Source organism: Excalfactoria chinensis, chromosome 1 (genome assembly GCF_039878825.1).
Source record: "Excalfactoria chinensis isolate bCotChi1 chromosome 1, bCotChi1.hap2, whole genome shotgun sequence".
Taxonomy (NCBI): Eukaryota; Metazoa; Chordata; class Aves; order Galliformes; family Phasianidae; genus Excalfactoria; species Excalfactoria chinensis.
In genome coordinates this window covers 54,338,157-54,364,158 of record NC_092825.1, presented here as the reverse complement: position 1 = coordinate 54,364,158, position 26,002 = coordinate 54,338,157, and the positions used below count along the sequence as shown (strand labels likewise).

At 42.0% G+C, this 26,002-nt stretch overlaps 1 protein-coding gene across 1 annotated transcript in view; it reads right to left on the bottom strand.

Moving 5' to 3' along the window:
* Positions 1-23,558, bottom strand: part of AGK (acylglycerol kinase) — a 31,168-nt gene extending 7,610 nt beyond the window's left edge. Inside the window, exons 1-12 of the mRNA XM_072361529.1 lie at positions 23,398-23,558; positions 17,590-17,629; positions 14,277-14,356; positions 12,993-13,068; positions 11,798-11,890; positions 10,816-10,848; positions 8,792-8,886; positions 7,122-7,191; positions 6,257-6,336; positions 4,757-4,814; positions 2,702-2,849; positions 1,502-1,599 (exon numbers count right to left, since the gene is read on the bottom strand). Coding sequence (XP_072217630.1) covers positions 1,502-1,599; positions 2,702-2,849; positions 4,757-4,814; positions 6,257-6,336; positions 7,122-7,191; positions 8,792-8,886; positions 10,816-10,848; positions 11,798-11,890; positions 12,993-13,068; positions 14,277-14,356; positions 17,590-17,629; positions 23,398-23,507 — 981 coding nt within the window. The 5' untranslated portion in view covers positions 23,508-23,558. The remainder of the gene's footprint in view (positions 1-1,501; positions 1,600-2,701; positions 2,850-4,756; positions 4,815-6,256; positions 6,337-7,121; positions 7,192-8,791; positions 8,887-10,815; positions 10,849-11,797; positions 11,891-12,992; positions 13,069-14,276; positions 14,357-17,589; positions 17,630-23,397) is intronic.
* Between the last annotated feature and the right edge of the window lie 2,444 nt (positions 23,559-26,002).

The following is a 26,002-nucleotide window of genomic DNA, read 5'->3' as shown; positions in this document are numbered from 1 at the left end:
CTGGCAGTATTTAGCCCTGATGCCCTGATGTCCATTTGACAGTACTGTGATTCAGCTTTGATGGCTGCAGGGACAATGGCTTCAAGAGGAGGATTCAAAGGCAGATATACGGGGTGCCGATCAGTAGCAAAAAAGATGTAAGATCAATATACATCCAGTTATAGAAACAGAAGAAGTACAACTGCCCTAATTGGAAGTCACCCATTTCTCTGCGAAATGCAAGAGAAACAAGAGAGAACCCTACACTGTTTCTTTGTTAAATAAAAGTATTAAAGCACATCTTGAAGACATAAGGGGGAAAAAAAAAGGAGGGGGGGATGTACAGGCTAGTTCATGCCAATGAGATTTTTCAATTCCTGATAGGTCTTTCTCACATCGTATCAATGACTCTAATTTAGGGGACATCTAGACAAGGGATATTTTGTCCAAGGGACATCAGAAAGTCCGTAAAGAAAAAAATACTCTGGTAGGGTCAGTCTTGTTTCTACAATTACTAGGACACCGGCAGTGCAAATCATGAATCACTGATGAGGAAGAAACTAATGTTTATGTAGTACAGGCTAAGGAGAACACAGGAGGCAATTTTAAGTCTAGACTTGCCTCATTTGATTTTTATTTATTTATTTGTTAATCTGATCCTACAAGGATAACCTATCAACATAACTCAGATTTTCAGGTTCTTAAAGAGTCTGAATTCTGCATAAGAAACACGTTGCAGAAAGTCCAACAGCTCCTGTCAGTCTGGGATAGTGGCTACGGTTTGCTGCAGCCAAGAGAAGGACATGTAGAGAAAGAGATCACTGTGCTACAGTTCTCCAGCAGAATTAAAGACTGGCATCTACCCAAAAAGCTTTCATAGCAATGACATTGCACCAAAACACAGACATAAGCCAAAGACAGGTAATTAAAGCACTCAACAAAGAGCATAAGCCTTATGGGCAGGACATGACAGAAGGCTATCACAGGAACAGCTCCCTTGCTCCCATGTTCTGCTCTTCCACAGCCACCCACATTTCCTGTTCTCTAACTCACTGTAGCCCCTTGTCCTTTCTTTAGTGCCATTTCTACTTAACACTTTACTCTGTAAGTTGGAAGGGAGACAAGAAGCCACATTTCTAGGCAGACATTCACGTTCACAGCTACACTCCAGCACTCACTGATCAAATTTCTCTATCTGATTTCCCCTCTCCCGTGGGTCAAGAAGGAAAGGAGTGTCCATCCTGATGCCTTGTTTCCTCCTTAGTAGTGCTAAAGCTTCCACTCAACTAATGAAACCTTCAGGTTACACAGATTCTTCCTGATCGCACTGCATTTGTTCTACAGAAGTCTCCAGAGCTTTTACACCAGCTCTGAAGTTTGCCCTTTCCTAGATTCAATTATGGGCTCCAACTTGCACAGGGTACCATTTTACTTATGAAGACAAAAGAATGAGAGTTAAGCAATAAAGGAAAACTGTGTGGGCAGGAAGCATTTGGAATCCAGTGAAATACGATGGTCTTACTGTCAGATCAAGCTGTCTGTTCTGAGTTGCAATGGAAAGTTCAACGGTGGAGAGCTTCAGTTCTTGCCAGTCCTCTGGGGCAACCTCCTGGGGGATTTCTATGAAGCCAATACAAGAAGATAACATTAAGGGAAATTTACTTAAAAAGATAATCATTTCACTGCTGAGACGTACAAAACATCAATACCAGCCACAAAAATCACTTTGACCCACTGTTACCACAATAGCTTTCTTTCAAACATCAAAAGTTTGGAAGTACTGTAGGAAAAAAAAAAAAAGGAAATAACCACTGGTGTTCACACAGTGGCAGGAAAGACTATCAAGCACATTATCTGGCAGCCCTGTGAGTTCTTATGCCCAGGGACTAACCAACCTCCTAGACTAGTATTACAGGAACATGTACTGCAGCTACCACAAAGAAAAACCCCAGGATAGCCAGTGTTCAGGATGCTGTGGTAACATGCACCTTAGGAAAAAGCTCCAGGGTTCGGTTCTCCCATACAGGTTACTTAGTCCATGCTTCTATCTGAATCCTCTCTTCTAGCCTCTAGGAAGAATGGGAAGCACCAGCTGAGGCTGCATCATTACATAGCGCACAACATGCATGCTCCTTTTCTTTTGCACTCTGCAACATGAGCTGCCTAACTAACCTCTCTGGAGTGACTTATGGAACACAGAGAAGGGAATTTATGCCTGGGGTTTCCAAGTGAGGTAGTAAGAGAAACTTAAGGCTTCTGCACAGCTCAAGTTTTACTGCCTCCTGCAGTAATGCTTGCTGTTCTGTTTCAGCACTCATTCCTTCCTCAAAGGAAAACAAGAGATGCTCCTTTCTCCACACAAAGAAGTCATTCTACAGGGGAATGAGGTATTTCAGTGGCAAGCAACTGTAAGCCCACTGAACACAGTTGAGTTCTTTACAAAGGCATTTTTGCTTATAAGGTCACAAGCATTGAACTACTCTGTTCTATTTCTGAAAAACATTAACAAAAAAAAAAGAAAATAAAAAAAAAGTATTTTGACAAAGTCAATGTTGAAATTACAATAATTTTTTTTGGAAAGGCAGCAAAAGGGACAGACATAAAAGAGAAGAAAAAAACTAGTGGAGAAAAATAAGACCAAACGAAACAATCCACAGCTCTGATCTATTGGATAAATAAAGGCTGCCTGTGACTTTATGCCATAACACTGCACACACCTCACCTCTTCGTGGACGTGACCAGTATAAGCAAAGTCGTCTGTAAAGCCTCACGTACAGAGGAGGCCTGGATGACTTCTCCTCTGGCTCATCTGGAGGTCTCTCAGTTGGACCCAGATACATGAGAGCAGCTTGGTGTTTCTGAGGCCATTCCTTGGATTTACATGGAAAAAACAAACAAAAGACAGAGGGGTGTTTTGTTGAGAACCTTACTGTTTATTCTGCTGATTCCTACAGCCTATTCATCCTGTGATCACAAGCACTACTTCAGGGCTACCCAGATGCTGCCACTGCCTCAGTCTACTTTTTGGTCTCTAGATTCACGTCAGATTATGTCTCTGCAGCTTGAGAAAGCGTATCCACGCAGATCCCAAGTCTACTAATCTACTCCTTCCCTACACAGCACTGAGGTACTTTCCTCTCTATAAGGAAAGGCTAAAGGGATGTTTTCTTTGCTGCAGATGTGTGGCAGGGTGAGATGGCTGCTTCTGGCTGTGGGAAACAACCCAAACTGGTAAGGTCAACATTAAGGCTTGAAAGCGCGACTGCTTTCTGCATGGCACAAAGGCAACCTCAAGAAGCAGCTCAGCTGCACAGTGTCGCCCAGTGCCAAAAGGCAAAGACTACAGCGCTGCATGCAGCCAAGGGCACCCAAATCTGGCAGGCTTTTGTTCCTCAGCACCTCAAAAAATCAAGATCAGGTGCTTGTAGAGTACACAGCAGGTCTTCAGACAAGTCAGCTAAGCTTTATAGGGTACCTGAGGAAATAAAATAACACATAATTCTCAGTGAAATTTCAGATTCCAATGCCAGAAATTGATGAGCTATAGCAGAACCTTAGCTCCTGAAAACACATGGACACTGACCCCAGAGACAAAGGTCATTTTCTCTTGCTTTGTTTTAAAACTTATTTTTGAAACACTTAGAACAGAGAACTTACGGGTGAAATAATACGATTCCTTTTAAAAATGTATTTCCATTTCCAAGGACAGCTACAGCAAAATCAACCAAGATATAGTGCACAGCAGCAAGGACAAGCTTGGAAAAGATTAAACTCAGCAGACTGGGACCATTTCTTACAGAAATTAACAAAACAGTAACATAGGAGGCACATAAAACAATGGATAGCACAGCTGGGGGAGATCAGGTAGAAACTTTTTTCTCTTAATAGCTGAAAAAGTGGGCATTTCTCTTTAACCTTCAGCAGGTTAAACAGATCTTTTAAATGCAGAATGAATAACTCACCAGTGAGACTCACTATCACTGCCACTCACTAAGACCCCAAGGAGAATGAGAAAGGAGCTGGAGAGAGGTGAAGAATAAGTTTCTCCTTAGAAAATCAGCATACAGAATCATCATCTCAAATCTCTTGGGGATGGGGAGCAGGGGGAAATCGTTCATGAATACATTACAGCCTAACTCTTTGGCTGCACGATCTCATCTACCATTGCAGCATCTGGGTATCCCCACAGCCTTTTCATGAGGCTCCTCATATGTTCAGAGAAAAGAGAAAGGCACGTGAGAGAAAGTGCCTTGCCCCTCACACAGGTCAAATTTTCATCTTTCTAGGGCCAACTTTAAGCAAGTTAAAGGTGAGATAGAAGCTATGAATCCTCATTTCCACTTTGCTACATGCAGAAAACTGATTATCACTACTCATGAGCAGTCTGAATACATATGTAACTTCTGCCAGATGAATAAATCATAATGAGGTGTTATCATAAGAAATACTGTTCAGAAAAGGTGATAGAACATGCTCAGTGCTGTGTTTAGCACCACTGCTACTCTCCAGCTCCAAAGGTGGTTACTGGCTCCCTCTGGTGATCTTGCAGCAACAGATACTTAGAAAAGATTTTATCTAAGGCAGAGCTATTCTGCCTCCCCTTCACCTCTTTGTAAGTTAGAAAATTTTAATAACTGCTAGGTTTTTCAGCAAGTTTCTCTCCCATTTTATATTGCCACCAGAATGCAGATAAAGTGTACAAAGCAGTCAGCCTTTTCATTTCCAAGTTACACAATCATCAAAAACATTTCCCCTCCATCCCTCAGTTATTTTTTACCTTAAGCGTACTGAAAAAGTGAGCTGCTTTGGTTTTCAGAGGCCCAAGGTACCAGTACCTGAAAAAAGAACGGAAAGAACTCTTAAGACATCCAGATGATAATGGAAGAAGGAGAATTCTTGTACGGAGTTAGGGCGCATAGATTTGTTTGCCAAGTCAGTGCTCCCCTACAGCCTTTAGCTTTGTGATACCACAAGTTTCTACACACCAGCAGCCAGACACATTTCTGGAACTGCAGTTTGCAGCTCAACTCTCTTTATACAAGGTGCCTTCTTTTCAGCTTTACTGGAACACTACAAGTTCACTTAGCCCAGTATTCCACCTTTGTCGGGGATCAAATGTTTACATTTAGAGAGAAGTATTAAAAGAGGACAAGGACACAGGGTCCTTAACCAAAGCTTGCTGAGCCTCCATTCAATTGTGGCTGAAGTGCTTCCCAAGCTGGGCATGTTTTCTGGGCACTCAAAAACGTTCATGGAAAAATGAGGTTTTCAGTCTTTCACACTGCCCCAAGTATAAACAGTGCTGTCAAGTCTCCAACATGGCGTTCGTGACTCTTATGAAGGGCAGCGGCTGCAAGAAAAGATGCAAAGGCTGACACTAGATATAAAACAGGGCATAGGCAGGAAGCCTAGTAAGAACAGAGAGGAGAGAAGTGCACTTCCTTAATCTTGGGGCTACAATTAGCAGGAGAGCCCACAGCATAGCCAAGTCAGCACCCACACAAGCAACCAGGCATATCCTATGTTTCTCCAGCACAAGCACTCAGGCTGTTTACAACATCTCTCCTATCCCACATCACCTCTCAAACCTACTTAATTACCTGCCAGATGCCAGAGGTGGGCTATCTCCTGCTTCCCTGCAGATAGCTCATTCACAAAACATATCATATATGTTACTTAGTGGTCAGCAGCACCCTGTCCTGCAATTCCTCTATGGCAGGTCTGATTTGACCTCGTTGCTCCTTCACCAGATAATGCCAGTAATTTGATACACACAGACAGTGGCATGTTAAATATCCACTTGGAGAAAACCCAACGATTATTAGTTTAGCATTCAGAAAACCGTCACCAGACAGTGCGGTCCATGTCATTTCTGGCAGGAGCTGAAGGGCATTTCTACTGCATTTGATGTCCCTTGTTGGAATTGAGTTACAGAATCTCCATCCTTTCATTGGCAACTGATGAAAAACAACAATCCATCACTTTACTTAGACTTTACTCAAGGGAGAGTTTTTTTCCACTGATGCAATCTGAACAAAGGTCCAGAGATGGGCACCAAAAGGCGAGAGGAAAGCAATTAACTTCAGAAATGGTCAGCACTAAATACATGTTTATTTCAAATGACAAAAACCCTGAAATGTTTTACACTCGTGTGTAATGCTTCATCTAAAAAAGAGTCTGTGCTTCTGTCTGTCAAATGTCTATATTCAAAAGAGGCTTTTTTGCAACAGAGGGTTATTTTTTTAGACAAGATGCTTCAAGAATGATGTTTCCTTACTTGCTAGCTTTAACTCCCGCATCTCTGTAAGATCCCCATCTTAAACCACTCAGTGCAAACACGGGCTGCTCCTTTTCTCCCTGCGAAGAGAATTAAAAAGTGCAAAATTGCATTCTCTTATCTTTTTTTTCCAACTTTGTTTTTTGAAAGCAGAGAATTTCATTTCTATATAGAACCCGAATTCTGATTAATCCCGAAAGAGGAATTTGACAGAAAAGGCATGATAAATAGCTAACAGCCATAAAGGTCAACCTGAACTTAAGTGTTACACATTCCATTTACTCCCAGCGAGAAATATAAAACATGAATTTTTTAAAGGGTTGACTGAGTTTGACTGCACACCCAGCAATAGCCATTTCGTTCTGTGGATAGTGTCAGCCAAAAGCAAGGTGTTCTTATACAGCAGCACTAAGTTCTTGCTGCAGAAACCTCTGTTCTACAATGTAACCGAAAAATAATAGATACTAAAAAAACCCCATACTGAGCACAGTGAAAAGCTTTCTGATTTCACACCTTTCAGTTGGAAAGTTATTAATTCTGCAATGCACTTGAATTTATTAAATCAGCTTAGACGGCTATTGTTATCTCTCACTACTTCTACAGGAATATTAATTAAGTTTTGCATTCATCTAAACTCATCTTAACTCCCCCCAAAATATATTCAGCCATTCAAGTATTTTCTCCATTTAAAACTAGGTGATGCTGTAGCATACAGTGGAGAAATGACTGCCAACAGGACTGCTGATATGATAAGCCATAATTCACAGCAGCTCGACACAGAGGAAAAGTAGTCTATTTAAACAGAACAATGTAAGAATAGGAAAGTTTTAGGAATGTTGGGCTCCAAACAAGCAGATGTTTTTACCTTGATCTGCAACACATCAAGTGGAACTGTCTCTCCCTTCAAAATAGCCAAGGTAGCGTTAGTAATATGTCTGCAAAACAAATAGGAAAGAAGGAAAACAAACAAGGAATAAGCTTTAAAGTGATACTTCCCCCCAGCAGATTCCACTACCATCCTGGTGGGGCTTTTTCTTGCAGCCCCAAGAATTATGTAAAAGTGCTTCACTTCCTTGAAATAAGAAAGCAAACCAGGTGGGTGCAAGCTGTGACAAAGCCTAACAAGGCCCAAAGGCATCCTAACAAACAGCAAAGACCAGAAAAGAAAAAGGAAGTTCCCAGCCTAAGCTGTGCAGAGAGGTTTTTCCTTCTTCAGTTAATCTACTAGATCATGCACCAACTCTGTTAGCTGCTGGTTTGGATAAGTATTAAGGATCCAAACATAGTTTTATTTAATTGGCAGTGAGAGTAACAACCTAGGAGGGAAGGAATCAGCATGAGACCCATCTCAATTCACATGCCTGGGACTGCATCACCTTGGTATGCTAACACATTTTCAAGTTCTTAATCAATTTAAAGCTACCTATTAGCAGTTGTCATTTTGTTTTGGCCTCCATTAAGTCATGGACATTAAATAAGATACCGCCTCATTTCTTGTCATAAAAGGTAGCACTAATGACTTTGTAATCAAAGTGCTCTTGCTCACAAAAGAAATCTCTACACTCAGGCTTTGAAGCATGTATTTCATTGAAACCTCTTTTTTTTTTTCTCTAATTAAACAAAGTTGGGTAAAATCTGAATTCCCCACTGTGCATAATTCCACTGTTTCAGCTGGAAAGCAACCAAACCAAACAGTTTGCAGATCCAACCCAATGTCTAGGTGAATCAACAAGTGAAACTGCCTTTGGCTTCATCACGCTTAGGACACAGACAGAGAAGGAAGCTGTTTCTTTCTCAGCCTTTCTTTTCTCCAGGCTCCTGCCTTCCCGCGCTATCTCTGCAATTCCTACACCCCAAAGAATAGCTCTAATAGTGACAAAGAACCAAAGTATTTCTTTTTAAAATATCACTTCCAAACTCCTTAAGTCAGGTTCTGTTACATGTGCAGGTTGCTCAGCAGCCTACTGACCAAATTCCTTTCAGCTTCACCAGTATGCTGCAGTATCACCTGCACAGTTCATTACCTGGGGGCAAGAAGATTACTCATTTTAAACAGCTTCTTTAGAACTCAGATATTAATTATTATTTTAATCTTTGCTACTGATTGCAACCTTGTCCATCCTGCTGAGCTTCAAAGCACTCCGGTGGCATTAATGAAGGATGTTAAGCCAGTTGTCTCATGGATTTTATGTGCAATGGATACCAGCAAGGGCCCAGTGAATAAGAATGCTAATTAGTGACTGGGAGAACTAGAGTGAACAGATTTCAGTAGCAAGGAAAAATATACTTGTTAGCATGGAAGGAAAGGAAGGAAATATCGAAAGGGAATTAAGTGTGAGGAAAAGAAAGATTAATTGACTAGACTTCAGTTTAGAAGTGGACAAAACTATTTTATATCAACCTGAATCATCAGGCTCTGCCCAGATACCTCCAATTTCTATGTAATACAGAAGAAAAAGAAAGTGTCAAACTACCAAGAAGCACTGCTCCTTGAAAACAAACTAAAGCTGCGTTTCAGAAACACATAATACTTACTGTACTTGGTTCACACTCTCAGGGTAGAGAGTGTGGCTCAAAGTGCAGGTCTTTCCAAGAGGTATGAATCCTATAGGAATCTTACTGAAAGCAGCCTGGATACACAAGGGGAGTAAAATAACATTTGCATCAGTTGAATGAAGCTTTCTGTGTGGAGATCACAGCTGTGTCTGATATCACCCCTCTGGCACTAAGCAGCCAGGCACTTCCTTAAATGAGGCAGTAATACATAATGACTCAGAACATGGCATCCAAATCTCTGAACCCACCACTGCCAACTGGGTGCAAAGGAGCTCTCTGTAATCATTGCAAGCATTGTTACGTGCAGGTTGGCACACACATCCTAACTAATGCATGGATTCTGTCAGCAATCTGCCATCTTTCTTAATACAGATGGAGGCAGAGCAAGCTCTGAATCCCATTTACCACTGCAGAAATGCCACTCTGGTAGAGTAACCTTGTATGGCAAAGAGATTTTCTCAGTTAAGAAAAGGAAATTAATGGATTTCTCTGGCATCCAAATCGCAAAGAAGCATAAGGTCTAATTTTTGAAAGTCACTGACCATGTTATTTTTCAGTTCAGCAAAAGGGCTTGCTGGAGGAGCAAGTTATTACACCGTACCTCCAAATAAACTGTGCTTCTTGGATCATGTCAGCAAATCAGTGTAAACCATTGCATATCACAATGTACCATCTCCCTCCCAGGCGCTGCTATCAGCAGTGCCACAGCACTGCAAATCCACGCTGGCTAAACAACATCACTCTCACTTCATGCCTACCTGCTCTCCCTTGTTATCTCTGTCTCACCTGCAAGTCTTAACACACCTCAAACATCCTTCGCTCATCTTCAGCGCTGCTTTACAGCTTGCAGAAGATAGGCTGCTCACAGCAAATGCAGAATATTCTGTTCCCTTGGCTACTAGAACCCACGTTTCTGGAACACCTTGCACAGGCTCTCCTTATCCAGACAACAGTGGCATGACATACCCGAGAAAGGGAAGCAGAGCACAAACTGAGGGGACTGAGCTGCAGGTCTTTACTCTTAGGACAGAGTGATATGAAGGGCAAGAAGAATTTGCAGGCCAAAGACATGAAGTGACACAGTGGCAATGTCACAAGGCAGTATTCCACCCAAAACAGTAGTGGTCGCAGAATTTTCTGTTACCACAGATCAACATGAGCTACATGAAGATAAGACAAAAATACAAAAGAAGTAACTAGCCAGTAAAGCCTCCACAATGTTTCTTCCAGAATCCTTAGATTGCAGAGGTCTCAGGGGTCAGTTATAACAACACTAAATTTAAGAACACATGATGTCTCAGAATGAATAGAGCTAGCACCTCATAATAAACACTGGCAGAGCTGCAGAGTTTCTCTTGCCACACTCAGACAAGGCAACTGCCTAAACAGATACAATTCTAGCTGCCAAGGATACCATCAGAATCTTCTCTGGATCATTTAGTTGAGCTTTTGCCAGCTCCTGCCAGAAGGTTTTGGGTTTCTTCAATAGCACTGTCCTCCCTCTTTAAAAAGAAAAGTCTCATTTCCATTAGGAGGGATCTACCTTGAGAAGTTACAATTAGTTCTCTGTGGCTATCTGCACAGGGAGACTCACTGCTTGAAGGAAAGGCAAAACAATCATAGAACACCATGGGCATGGGCAAACCTAAATTCAGTTTCAAGTCTGCACAAATACAACAAAAACCTGCATTTTTTGCCCAGTACTTGTGCTGCACAAAGCATACACAACTGTATATGGGTGTCTGAAAGTTGTGCATTTGGCTTCTCAATAAATCCTGCTCTGTAGCTGGAAATTCCCCAAAGACATGGCTTGAGAGCCACTGTACTCCCCAAGAAAGGAAATGAAGAACAAAAGGAAGTATTGCAGGACGCCAGCATGGCTGACTCATTACGCAGTAAACTGGCTTGGTATTAGTAAGCAACAACATCTGCAGAAGCCAGGCTGGACCAAGAGATCACAGTGGATTCACAAGACACCTTTTCTAGGAAATAAACTTCCTCACCTCATCCGCTCTGCGAAGAAGTCCAGTTACAACCTGGAAAACAAGAGAAAGGCCCATCTTTGAGAATTCTGTTTGCAGTGACAGTGAAAACTACGAAAAATTATACATATTTATCTTTTGCAAAGATTTAAGAAGCAGCTACTCTTTTTTTACTATTGCTTGCATGAGAAAGGACACACATCCAGTGAGCAAACATGGTGGAAACAGTAGAGTTGAGTGCACATAAGTATGTGTTGACATCACAACTGATGCCAGCATAAACGTTTTAACATAGAATAGACCCAGACAGCCCTGCATAAATTCAAGAACAGCACAGCTCAGTGCACAATTAACAATAATTGATTTTAAGGCAGGAGAAACGTCTAGATGGATTCCAACCACTTTCCTTTAAAATCATTGCGTTTCATTTAGCCATTGCCTGATGAAGTCAGTAATTAGCATTCCAGGAAATACTTTGGTAAAAAACAACCTGCCTTGAGAGTATTCCCCAGTTCTGTCAGCAGTATGCTCTTGCCATTAATCGTCTTGACAAGAGACATTCATTAAATGCATACAATGATTACTATTGCTCCCATATAAATATTAAATTATTTGATTCCCATTTAGGAAAACTTCCGTTCATCTTCAGAAGTACAGACAGGCTGGGAATGAACTTTGAAGATTAAACCATTACAGTTACATTACACAGAAAGAAAAAGTTGGAAACAATTCTCCCCAAATAATTTTCTCATTGTGGAGTAAAATTCTAGAAGACAATTATGCTGAAGACTCTTGTTCCCATCATCGCTTTTAGGCAAACAAAAACCAGTAGAGTTTTCTTATCCTTCCAAGATGATAATAGTGACTTAATGTACAGCTGTGGAAATGGACAAATCTTCAGTAACAACTACTGTGATGTTGCGGCCAGGTTACGTGGACTCAATCTTCTCACCCTCAGCCATGCTACAATTCTCAGCAAACCAGGACAAAGCTGCAGCCATACCTCTTGTACTGTGCCATCTCCTCCTGCAATAATGATCAGATCCGTGTTTTCCATCAGTTCCATCAGTTTTTTCGCTTGTCCTTCATAATCAGTCTGAAGAAACAGGAATTCAAACATGAGAACTCAGGTGATTATTTCTAGGATATATACATACATGTGTGTGTCTTTAATATACAGAAAAGAATAAGAGTCATCCACCATTTTGTTCAATAGTTACTTTCACATAAGTACATAGTGCTGTACGCCTCTTATATAACATTCTCTTAAATTTCTTCAACTTAAGAAACCAGTCCTCTGCCTAATACAATGTAAAAAAATAAACACACACAGCCTAATGAGGCTCTCATTCTGTAGATTTAGAATATCCAGCAATAATCAAATTTGCGGACAGTTTTACATTTAAATAAACCCACAAACAAACCACTCTTGCAGAAAAAAGCCTCTTTAGAGGCCAAAGTGATTGAGTGCATCTCCTGAAGCACAGAATCAGCTATATCAAGGGCTGCTGCCCAACAGCAGGCTAGGAAAGCTGCTAAAAACCAGTTTAGCATTAAGGACTATGCTCACTTTCTAAGTAGCAAACTGTTTTCTGCAGAATGAATGCTTTTTGCAAGGACATGTCAGACCCAGTAATGGCATAGCACTGTTTAACTCCCTTTCCAGATCTGAAGCTACAAAGCATTAATTCTAATTCTTTTTCTCTTAAGCTGGACTATGTGTTTGCAATGATCAAAGAGAGGCATTAATAAAACAGCATCTTAACACTAAACAGAAGCTTAAGAAAAATATTCCAAGACAGAAATATATATATTGCAGGACATAGTGAGTACTAAACAATCCACATATCACAGCCTCAAAAATGCGCAAAGAGATAGGGATCCCTTCATGTTTACTTTTTCTCTTTCCAAAGAAACCCCCTCAGCTAAGTCAAGCCATTTACAGCTCAGTGTTCTGCTTCCATGAATTATCTGGGGATACACTGAGAAATTTTTAGTGTAAAAAAACAAAGTTATTTTTGATTAGCTTGAAGAGTTCCACTGCACATCAAAGCTTCTCGCTTCTGCATTCTGCAAGATGAAGCAGAACTGACCATTTCAGCAGCAACAGGCACGTACCACTAACCAGCACTCAAGCATTGAGAGAAGAAAGCAAAGCAGACACTATATTCCTATTCATAGAACCTATCAGTTCTCACCGTAACTATATTTACATCCAAGCCAGACAGGTGCAAAATTGGAGCAGCATTCTTCTCAAAAAGGTTCCTGGCTTTGCTAGAAGAAAATAAAAAAGGAAAAACAGACATCAGTTGGCTAGGAAAAGGAAAAAACAAAAGAAAAGCAATAACTGAATGACGACAAGAAACATAGTTAAAAACAGAGCATACAGTTTATCGGTCACTCAACCTGCCAGCCAAAGACTAAATGTCATTTGTTTCAAATGTATTATATTTCATAGTCCTATCTGAGCTGACAGCTTTTTGTTGCAGTTTTAATACATGCAGGAGGTTATCTGGTTTCCTCCAAAATGAGTTTCAAAAGTCAAAACAAGATCTCCAGAGAGAAAGTTACTGAAAAAAACACACAACATAGTGACTTGCAGAGCAGCAGGCTTTAAGAGCACAAAAATAATCCAATGAAGTTTTTACAATGATGTTTTATTATTATTATTATTATTAAATAATATTTACTTTTATATACTATTCAATAAATATGGAAGGAAAATTTTATCTGACCTTCTTCTGATACAGGATTTGTGCACGTTAATGCTTGTAACTCCATGGCAAAAGATTTGTTAACTACAAATTACTTAGAAGTAGAAATATGAGAGATTTAAATTTAAAGTTGGAGGCTTTGATTTATTAACATCAGGCATTTTTTAGTCATAGGTGTTCGGTGTAAAGGCACACAATTCCAAACACTTCTATAACAGATATATCATCCCTATGGTATCTGTACTGAACCCCCCAGAGGTGCAGCTGAGAAGAAGCCGAGCTGATGAGCAGAAGCAGACATGCATCATATCCAAGATAACTCTCTTTTTATTAATGAGTATGCAAAAGCAGCAGTTGACCTCTTCCAGGAGTCTTGCTCTGAACCCATATTTAGCCTCCCAGTTTGTTGCCACATCCCTTTCAAGGACATGTTCCTGCAGAAGTCAGATCACTGAGGCTAATGTCAACTCTGAAAGAAATCAAGGTCAACTTTGTATGGTTTTTGAGGTAAACACGCCACATACAAAGGGATGTGAAGAAATGACAAAAACTCAAATGCAGGATAAAGTATTTGGAAATCATTCTTTCAACTTGAGCATCTAATTCTATTTATCATCCCAACATCTTTAGTGATACACACTTTGGCATAGTTACGCAGCAGCAACTTGGCATCAGAGGGCGACAAAAATGAGCTCAAAAATTGGCCAGTTTTTATAGTGAATGGCAATTAGATGTACAGAAAGGAGAGTAGAGGAGGGGGAATTTTACCCTTTGCAAGCTGCTGGATTGAGGAACACTGTTGCTTTCTTCAAAGGCATATTGGAAGGAATCAGCTCGTTGCCAAAAACCTAAGCAAGAGGAAAAGATCACGGTTCGGTTTAAGAACGTTGGTAAGGGAGTTCAAATTAATCCATCTCCACAAATATCAACAAGCTTTCAAGCCTCACAGCACTCAAATGGCTTCAATCTTCAGTCACTGCACAGGTCTCCTAAACATCAGAACTCTTAGCAATAGATAACACTAATATACAAGAACTCTTTATCTGTTTTAAGATTCATCCACCATTTCGTTTTCATCAGCTTGTAGCTTTCTGCCATGGGAAGAAAGACCTGTGTTACTACTGTCTCTCCATAACAATCACCAAATTCCTCTTCAGCTTTTCATCCCATTCTGAATAGGTGCCTTGATTTTAAATTCTTTGAGAGCTACTTTGCACAACCTCTTGCCATTTATACCCATCTCCATAGGTTTCCAACACGAGAGACAAGAAAGCCCCAACATTACTCCCCTTTCTGCAGATCCCTCTCGGCTCACCTCAAGGCATCCCCACTACCAGACAGATCAAACTGGCTCTGCTCCCAGCACTGCCGTGTTCAGCAACACTAACCAGTAGCCTTGGAAGCAAAGCAGGAACAAAAGACGGTTGTGCTGAACACGAGAGTCAACTATCCCTGCTTTCTTCTCCTTTAAAAGTTTATTCCCTGGCAGGAATTTTTATCTTGAAGAAGGTGGGCACGGTGCACAAAACACTGTAGATTTTAGTGATCATCAGCTGCTCGAAGTCGAATGGACTTTCCCTCATCAACTTTGTTCAGGAAGCCTCAGCTGAAAAGACCTGGCCATGCCATGGAAACATTCCAGCTTCTCCAAGGAAGTTGCTGTGAGCAAACAAATGGTCAAAGAAATGGCAACAAACCAACAGTTCTGTAGTTTACCCCCAAAATAGGTATAAGAATGATTCTGTATTTTACCACAGTTATTAGAGGAGCAGGATTGGGAAAGATACGACATATCACAGCTGTTAGAAAGGATTATTTACTTGGAAAAGCGCAATGTGATGCATTTGCCTGCTCTAAACAACCTGAACAGGCTCATAAAAATGTACAAGTATTGGCATGACTGTTTCTTTATGTAATAGATGAGGACATTTATGTTACATATGGGGGCACTTCCAAAGCAAATTCTGATTCTCAAGACAGGTAATAAAAAAAATAATCACGCAACATCCTTTTAAGTTTTGCGGTGTCAACTTAAGGCTGGAGATTAAAAATGATTATTGAATAGATAAGAAGGTATAATTTCAGAAAGGCAATATCCTTTTCAGCTCCTTGTTAAATGCATAAATCCAGGCACTGCATTTCTGGACTTGGATAAAACTCGCTACTTTGTGATTATGAAAAACCCATTCTATGAGGCTTAACAATGCTTTATGAATGCAAACAGAGACGTGATGTGCCTTTACAAGAAACTATCACCACTTGACAGACTAACCAGTTTGCCACATAAGCAGCATCTATTCAATACATGCCCAGAGCTGAGTAACATCAGCCAGAGCCCACATTTGTGAAGTCCATAGTCAGCTGACACTGGTTTATTCAAGAGAAGGAGGTGTAAGAGGTTTTCAGTTTTGTAAATGGGTTCTTTATTGTGGAAGCCTTCTATCATCATCTGCTGCCCCAAGGCTGTCATCACAAACTCATCTTTAAATTCAGACGGGTTTTTGCAGGAAGCATTGCTGTAAGGGACGCTTTGGCAGGAAGGTGGGTTATCACCAATGTGATACTGCACTAGGCTTAAGAACTCAAAAAACATATGCAAAAATAATAGGGAAAACTCCCTGCTTTAACCTGACTAGACTTATCATAGAGTGAGTCTGCCTCTGTTTTGCCCAGCACTTACACAATGCTATAAAAGCAAACAGCATTTTTCAAGCAATTACAGATTGCTGCTATTCCAAAGAACAAATCAGACATTTAATGCCTCGCTGCTATATTGCTGTGTTTTCAAGCAGTATTTGGCACTGACACTTCAGTGAGAACAGAAATTACAGTGAGAATTGATTACTAAGCTTTCTGGTTCATTCCTTTCTAATGCAGGAGCCTTCCACAGGATATTTTCCCAAGCTTTGCCCCCTGCAATTATAGGAAGTTCTATTGACAGTGCTATTGCACTTCCATTTACAAGAATAAGCCATAATGGAATAGATCCCATCGCTTAATGGCTGGAATTAACAAACAGCAAAGTTAGAATTTCCACAACAGAACTATCTTCTCGTGTCAGCCATTCCTTAGCAGTTATGACAACATGCGCACTTAGGTCTTGAAATTTCTCCTTATACATCACTTCATCAGGACCTTTTTTGTTTGTTTGTTTTAAAATGCCAGGAATTGGTCAGCATGCGTCAGATACTGAGGCAAAAACTGCTATTTTTGGCAATATAAAAGCATCTGTCACCGCGAGATCTCTGCAGTGAAAATGAATATAGAAAACATAAAAATGAAGAACAACAGATAGTCTGAGCTGAAATTGCACTTCACACTGAAGGTATGATTTATGAAAGCAATTTTTTTTATTTTTTATTTTTGCTTTTTATTTATCATTATATTTTTCATTATACATTATTATCTTTTTTCTGTTACTGTTCCATAGGACTTGAGCTCCCTTACATCTGTTTTGACAAAAAAAAAGTCCCACAGTTCAGATCAGGTTGCTGTGAACATCTTTCCCTCAACGTCTGGCAGTCCCAAATTGGGATTATTCAGTGAACTGCAGCTATGAAGCAGGGTAACCTCAAGCAGAGCTCTTTAATGAGAAATATAGTCTTCATTATTCTCCTTAGGCCCCAGTACATAGCAGTGATGGGAGCAGTATCACACCCTAACAGCTGGCACAGGGAAGTGAGTTTGAAATGAACTTGTAGGAGGTAGAAAGACTCCTAAAATCCACACCATACCACCAAGGCAATCAGAGCCATCAGCACAGCATCCCTGATACGTGCATGGAGGAACTCAGTTTGCAGCAATGGAGGTGCGGGTAGCTGGAGTAGTGGCTGAAACCTCACACCCCAGTGAGGGCACTGTGCCATCCATCACAACAGCAGAGACAGGGCACGGCGGGTACGGAGCACCAGCTTCAGGCTGCAGGCCTGCCCGCCCTTTGGCACTGGAGCAAGGGAACACAGATGGCAGCATTACAAGGCTTGTCACGTAGAGAGGGCCTGCTGGGAACATCTCAGGAGCCCTGCACAACCAAGATAAGAGGGGGATTTTAATCTAAGTTTATCATTTTAAATGGTATTACCTGGGCTTCTAGGCACGCAGCTCTCCGTAGCAGGTTATCGCTATTAGATAAGACAGAACAGAGAGTGGACATTAGGTTGAGTAAGTTTAGAGCAATTTGCTCTTTTTCAAGATAAAGGTATGTAACCTTTCCACACATGCTCTAAAATAAAACATTCCGTTTCTTTGAGGCCTGTTTAGCACATGTTTAAGGATAAAACACACTCTTTTAAGCACATTCTGCATATGCACACAAACACCCTTTCTACAGTAAAGAAAAACAGAAAACAAAGACCAGTGTGCTGAGATTACATAAGCCACGAGACACTGCACCACTGTGATTTATGTTTGAATTGGTACATAACTGCACTCCAGACCTAAGCTGCTTTTCCTTTAAAAATAAAAGTTAATACTGCTTGTTATTTATACTGAAGGTACTTACCATTTTGGGAATACAAGAACAAGGACACAGAGTTGACTTTAAGCATAACTGCTATAGACTTAAATCTTTGCGCATTACAGCTGTGAACTCTCCCTCCCCCCAGTCTGTAAGCTGAACACATTACTGCAGGGCCTACCATCTAGACAGGTGTGAGCACAGACTAAGGCCAGAGAGGTGAAATAACCCAATACACCTCAGTGAAACTTCAAAATAAAGAAGTGAATATCAGTATTAGATATGACACTGATAGTCATGTCAGAAAGAGACTCCAGACTCTAATCTGTATCCTTGCCATTGGTGACATGAGCAAAGTGGAAGACAGTACGCTGGTGGCAAGCAAATTGTAAGCAGAGCTACTCAGTGTGCAGCACATTTCAATTCTTCTCCAGACCAAAACGAGTCCTGTTCTGTAGCACCCAGCTTCATCTGTCCTCTGGCTACAAGACACTCCCGTCTATGTACTAAAATCAATTATCCATCAGCAGTATCTGGCAAGGCAGTATATTTTTGTCTCAAAAATCACAAGTACAAAAAACAAAATAGTAATATAAGTCGGCATAATGCATGCTACACCCATTAAAAAGATCCAAGGCAAGCCAAGAAAACCATTTGATTAAGCAAGCAGCACATTCCTGCCACAAACTGTTGCTCATTGGGCCAAATTCTGCAGCGGAAAAGGCAAGAGAAGAGAAGGCAAAGCCTTGGTCGGAATGGTGAACCACAGCAGGAGTATGATCTGTACAATGCCAAAAGCTTATGCTATTTACCAAAGGAGCCAGGTAAGTTATTGGTAATGACAACACCTACAGGTGCTGCAGCGTCCTAAAGGGAGAAGTAGGGTGACTTTAGGTGAGATATAAAGTACTGAGAAAATAACTCTACAGAAAACAAACCAATGAACAAACAAAGAAAACAGATTTATTCGTAGTAATAATAAAAATACCACTGGAGAACTCATTCTGGAAAAAAGAAGATACGTAAATAACAGTTCGCCACGATAACAAGTAACTGGAATGTCTAAAAAACTCCTTAGAGGCAGAAGAATGTTTTTAACTGCCATAAAACCAAAGCAGGAAGCCATTTGTATTAAGTACTCAAAATATGACCTAGAGGAGCAGCACTTGTGTTTGATTGCAACAATATAAGGAAAGAGCATCAGTTAAAACAACTCTGCCTGAAAAGGTTTGCGTACTGAGCTAAACTGAGGTGCCATCGCTAATTCCAGTTCCATCAAGGCAGGCTACTCTCTCTGGGACAGAGACCAGAAGAACCATTTACTGCACAGTAACTCAGAGGTGATTTGCCAGCAGAACAGCACACACAGTCCCATGCCATCCCCACCACATTCGCCAGTAGAATACACATTCTACATTTTAAAGCTATCCAAGTTCAGCCCAATGATAACAGGCAACAGTAAGATGTTTATATCCTTAACATGTTGTGTCAGTGCTTTGCTAACTTCACCTCCAAGAGGAACAGGAAGCACAAGTACACTCACACAGTTATATCTGTGAGTACACAGGCCTCCTTCTGCATCACAGCCCTTGTCTTCAGTAACCAATTAACCTGTACACAGGGACTGGTGGCCACCAATGTTGTCCTGAATGTCTCCTGCCAGAAGAGCACAGATACGCTCTATGTAGTCTGTCTGCTCCCGGGGCAAGTGCCCAGCTTTTGGTAGCTTCCAAAACAAGACCACAGCATCCTCTTTGTTTGATATCAACATTTACTTTCACCTTGGCTTTTGAAAGACAGGAAGGACAAACCTAAGTTTGCATAAGCTTCACCCAAGATGTAGAATATACACTCCGTGTTTTCAATGAAATCGTCCGCTCAGGGAGACACGCAGAAAGGTGACAAAGTGAATTATCAGCCGGCAACCACACAGGGACCAACATTCAAATTACAGATAACAACAGCACTCAGATAGCTGGCAAGCGGTCAAAGGCCCAGATGCTTTGCCAGCATTTTCTATGGAGAATGCCAATACTTCAATGTATACAGAGTTATGCAGAGCATCTGAGGAGTCCATCGCCTCAGCACCACACAGCAGCCCCCATCCTGACAAGGTGATGACGACTCACCCAGTGGAACCACTGCAACACTCTGCCCAAACTGCAGTGAGACAAGCTGACATACATCATGCAAGAGATAAAGCTGCTGCTCCTGCCATCTCTGATGGCTCACTGCACCACTCGGGATGTAGGAAGGGCAGCAACAAGCCCCACTGAGGGGAGAAGATCCAGGACATGAACTGGGAAGGTCAGAGGTGATTTGGTGAACTTTTTAAAACAATCCTATGGTATCTTGCCTTGCTATTTCTTCATCAATATGGAAACATTTCAAGTAAGACAAGATGATGAGTACAATTTAAAGCAATTTGCATTTTATACTATGACTCCATAAGCTCATGAACTCAACAGGCTTCAGTAGCTACTGCTCAGAAACACAGCCAGAATTAAGCTGTGTACCTTTTTTCCATCCTATTAAGTAAGGAAAGAGGCTTTTAAAAGGCAAGTTGATTACTTCTCTGTAATCAGTCTTGTCTGGATATGTTAAACAGAAGTGAGGCACTGAGTACAAACCTGTCTCTGACAATCTGCACATAACCTCCACGGTTTGATCTAGCATATAAAATTCAGTGCCCCTCAGACCCGTAGTATGATATACCACTCTCTCAGCCTGCCCAGGGAGGTGGTGGAGTTGCCATCCCTGGCAGTGTTCAAGAGGCATCTGGATAGGGAGCTAGGAGATATGGTTTAGTGGTTTTCTGTAGGTATGGCAAAGGGAGGATGGTTAAACTAGATGATCTTGTAGGTCCTTTCCAACCTTGTGATTCTATGATTCTATGATATACTATTGATTTAAATGATGATAATTCATGTAATTGAGTGATATTAAAGAATGCCTCATATATGACAGCGCTGAGTACTCAATTTATTTCCCCAGTATTATAAGGGTATTTGCTATCCCAAATACAAGGCAACCGATTTTAGATGCTCTTTCATGAGAAACAAAGGAATGTTAAGGTTCACCAAGGCTTTCCAAAAACAGCAATGGGGTTTTAATTAACAGCAGTTCAACCAGCCGCTATTCCTATCACTCCACACATGAAAAGTTTTTGCTACCTCCTGATTAATGTCAATTTTGAAGAGGCATTGCCCATTTTACTACACATACAGATCATCTGAATCACAAATGGTGGAGGGGGAATCTGCACAAGATTTCCTCTTTGCTCTTCTAGTTCATTCAAAAGCCCCTTCCTGTTAAACCAGTCAGTATTTGAACAAACACCTCCAAAGATGAAAGGCTAACACACTGATCCAGAAAATAAATGCTACAAGAGAAAAGTACCACGCAAGACCAGGCTAAGAAATTCCTTGGCCTTTACAAGCCATCAACAGCCTTTAGACTAATTCAGAGAAGAATCCTTTCACTGCAGTGCCCCTCTCTCCTTTACAGCCCATGAAACAAAAAGGCAACCGCATCAGACCCCCAACACAGCCCACAGTGTGCTGGTAGGGGACAACAAAGGGTCCGAGATTTGACTGGTCCTGTGTGGAGCCAGCAGTTGGACTTAATGCTCCTCATGGGTCTTTCTCAAATTGGGATATTCTACTTAGGTACAGGGAAGATGCACAGAGGATGACTCTGGAGAAGGTAACATTCTCCATATCCCCAGTCTGTCTATGCAGCACTGCCCAAAGTCTTAAGCAAGTGCTTCAGAGTTCTTATGTCCTTATGAACAGCCTAAGACTGACTACAGAAGAGTTGCCATTTATTTGCAGGGCAGATAGTAGCAGCTCCACTTATTGCAGGCATCATAGCCTCTGCATCCAAAAGAAGAATGAACCTTGAGAAGTCAGAATAGCAAATGAACTTCTCCTTGCAAGAGAAACATCTCAGAAATTTCATGAGGATGGAAAAGCCAAGAAGAAGGATGCAGGAGGGATCAGCTCCAAATAAATGAGCAACACCTCAGACAGCTAATTCCAGGAAGTCAAGAGGCTAATCTGAACCAACGCTGTGCTAAAGCAAGCCCCTTCATCAGAAATTCCTGCAATGCCTTAAAATGAAGCACAAGACTTCACTAAACCTTTAATCTGTTCTAAGAGGGCAAATATAAGTCTAGTAGTATGTCTGGTGCATAGTAATTTAGCCTCTGATGCTACAGAAAGACACAGAGCCAACACAGCCCATGTATGGCTCTCTCCTTGATCTGTCCAAGTGTAACTGGTATAGAAGCAAAAGAATCAGAGCTGACTGACATATGAAAAGAAATGCAAAATCCACTATCACATTTAAAAGCAAAACAGAAACAGCAGAGAAAGCCCCTAGCCTATCCCTGTTGATGCGCAGCCAGGTGAGAAGACCTTCCGTACTGATGGACAGCCGGCTGAATATGAGCCAGCAGTGTGCCCAGGTGGCCAAGGCCAGTGGCACCCTGGCTTGTATCAGGAATGGTGTGGTGAGCAGGACTAAGGAAGTCATCCTGTACCTGTACTCAGCACTGGTGAGGCCTCATCTCAAGTACTGTGCTCAGTTCAGGCACCTCAGCATCGAAAGGACATGGAGGTGCTGGAGCAGGTCCAAAGAAGGGCATCAAGGCTTGTGAAGAGCTTGGAGAATATGGCCTGAAGGAACTGGGGCTGCTTGGTCTGGGGAAGAGGAGGCTGAGGGGAGACCTCATTGCTCTCTTCAAATACCCAAAAAGTATTTGAGCGGGGTTCTCTTCTCACTGGTGACAGGTGACACAACAAGGGGAAATGGCCTCAGGTTGCATCAGGAGAAGTTTAGCTCAATGATCTTAAAGATCTTTTCCAATCTGTGCAATTCTATGATCCTATTCTGTGCACATAGGGCAGCACAAAAGGGCATCTGGAGCCACCCTGGAACTGCCACACTCTTGCCATCAGAGTCTTCAGTCTCTCCTCTTTTTTTCTGTTCCCAGGCTAACACAGTCCTCCACAGAGATCAACAAATGGCTCAACGGTCCTCACTGTCCCCAAACCGTTCAGCTCTCTGAACAACCTGGTCTAGAGGGAGGTGCAAGGGCCTGTAGCGGACGGGTTGGAACTGGATGATCTTAAAGGTCCCTTCCCATCCAAACCATTCCATGATTCTGCAAAGAGCATTTTGCAGCAGGGTGCAGTCTGCATTAAGGTCACTCCGAGTTCTGACCAATGCCCTCATGCTCAGGGGCTCCCCTGTGTTGTGCATCCTAAGCACAGTGAAGAAACGCTGTGTTACCTCATACAAAGGGGAAGACAGAACAACGGCACTGAAATGTAGATACCGAAAGTTCTGCTACACACCCGGCCCGACAGCGAACAGGGCGCAGAGCCGCCCGCCCCTCAGCCCTCAGCCCTCCGCCCCATCGGCACTTACCAGTGCTTCCCGTACAACCAGTTCCCCCCCCAGCTCAGCAAGCACACACCGAACGTGGTTTTCTTCCAGTGGTTCCTCAGGGTGGCGAACACCTTCCCCGCCCCCGCCATGCCGTCGGGGGAAGCGGCAGCAGCCCGGCTGCACGGACCCGGAGGGAAACGACGCGCGGCCCGCGGCCGCCGCCGCCCGGCTCGGCTGGAAACGGCAGCCATGGCCCTGCGTTCCGCGCTGCCGGCACGAAGGTCACTTCTAAGCGAAAATGCCAAGGAAACATATTTTCGTGGCCGTACCTCTGTGCACGCAGACGCGGTGCAGTCGCCTCCAGACCGTGAGGTGGCCCGCAGAGGGGAGGTGGTGCAGTCACCGTCCCTGGAGGTGTTACAGAACCGTGTGGATGTGGCACTGAGGGCCGTGGTCAGTGGGCATGGTGGGGATGGGATGGTGGTTGGACTGGCTGCACTTTGTGGTCTTTTCTAACCTTAATGTTTCTGTGATTGCATGATTTGATGCCCAAGCCCCACCAATTAAGTGACCACAGCACCAGGAGAAAGACCACCAGCCATGGAGAAGCATCTCCACCCATGCCCTGAGAAAGCAATGCAGAGGGGCAACCACTCAACATGGACTGCAGGCTAAATGAGTGGTGTAAGGATGTGCTCTGCTTTTGGAGGATGCTGTCCTTCTGCCGAGGACAAGTGCTTACAGAGGATCTGTGTACTAATAAAAGTGGACTGACGGAGGCAAAATTTGGGACTAGAGGTATTTAAAAGTCTGTTCTGAAAGAGTCACGCTGATGCAGAAGAGAGTGCAGAAGCCACTCTAATGTTACTGATGAGAAAAGCAGATTTAAACCTACAAATTGGTTTCCCTACTGTTGGTTTTGATGTCTGGTTCAGGCAGACCCTTGCCCAATAGCCATCTCTTCCCACTTAAATGTTCCAGGTTCATCTATCCAGTGCATCTCAGTGCACACAACATGTGCTGATGAATGTTCCAGCTGGTATAGTGTGGTTAAATGTCCTACTTTTTATTTATATATTTATATATAGTAATTGGTAGTGTCCTACTTTTTGTGAGGATTCAAGTGGTGTGGCCAAGTGCGAGCGATAGCAACAGATACTGGTGATCTCCTCCATTCGTAATTGCCATGAGCTACCACAAGTGATTTACAAAGATCTGTTACAGTTTCTTCTTCCACAACCAGATCTTTGAAATCTAGTAATGTTTATTAAGAACGCTTCCAAAACAAGATTGGATTTATTTATTTATTTATTTATTTAAATAAACCTTTTTTAGTGTGCCAGTACGGGTTCAGCGGAGTCAGAAGAATGCTGAAGTATGAGGAGAGCCTGAATGTTTCTAAGATGGCGGAATGGAAATTTTCCTGAGTTCATATGCTTGAAAACACATTTGTATTAGTATAACCAAGGCATTTTAGCTCAAAGAGTTGTTGTCTTTCTACATCATAAGGAAAAGGACTTGACCCTGCTCTAAGCACTGTGGCCAGGCTGGAAGAGCTCCCTTCCCACCTCAGCCATTTTTGGGATGTTATCTGAGAAACTGGTCTGGAAATTTGAGATTGTGCTTTTTGACAACTGCCCTTAGAAGAAACACTGCAGACAGCGTCAGATTGTGTGCTTATCCCATTATCTGCCTTTACTTAGGATGCAGAGTCCATTCTGCAATCCCTCCCGGCAAACATGCATGTCCTAGTTTTTGTCTGTGGCTGCCTGATTGCCCTCAAGGTAGATCACACCTGCCGTGCTTTCACATGTACCAGGTACTTCCTTTTTAGGTCTCCTAGTTTTTGCATGTCAAATCAATAGAAGTAGGTCTTAGGATAAGTGCAATGAAAAATGAGAGGATAGAGGGCTGATTTTGAGCATCCTCTGTATCACATACTGATCACATACTGTAGTCCTTTTTTTGTGTGTTTTAAGTCAAGTAAAATGACTGCTACCTTTTTCAGAAGACTGCTTGGAGGAGGCTATACTATGTGCTTGGGTTTCTTATGATTGCTGGATGGTTTGTATAAAAAGAAGTCTGTGTTCGAAAGGCTGCCCCACAACTGTAATGCTTGACGTGGGATTTATCACCTACGATTACTATGCAAATTAATTGTGAAGACAAGTGTGTGCCTCATCCCAGACTATGCTTCAGGGACATATTTGTAACATCAGAAAAGTCACATGCTTGACCAGATAAGTTCTCTTCTTAGCTAGAGTACATGGCAGAAACAGTAAAGGAGGGATGCTTTTCTACCACTTGGCACTGCCCTATGATTGTACATATATAAGTATTGTTCAAGGACAGAGAATGATTTATTCTCCTTTTCTGTTCATCACAGCTTGTCCTCAAGTCTTCACCTCAGCTAACTCATCTGTGTTGCTGTGTTTTGTTGTATGATCGTTCCTTTGGGAACAGAACTGAAGTCACTGCTTTCATCACATGATACACAGTTATGAGTTGGACCCTCTGATACCTCCAGGGAAGCTGGTCTTCTATTCAAATTCATGGCCTGAAAGCTAATTCTAGCCATATGGTCTGCAGATAATCCTCATATGGCTGAGCTGGGTCACCCTATCCTGCATCTCCAGTACATTCT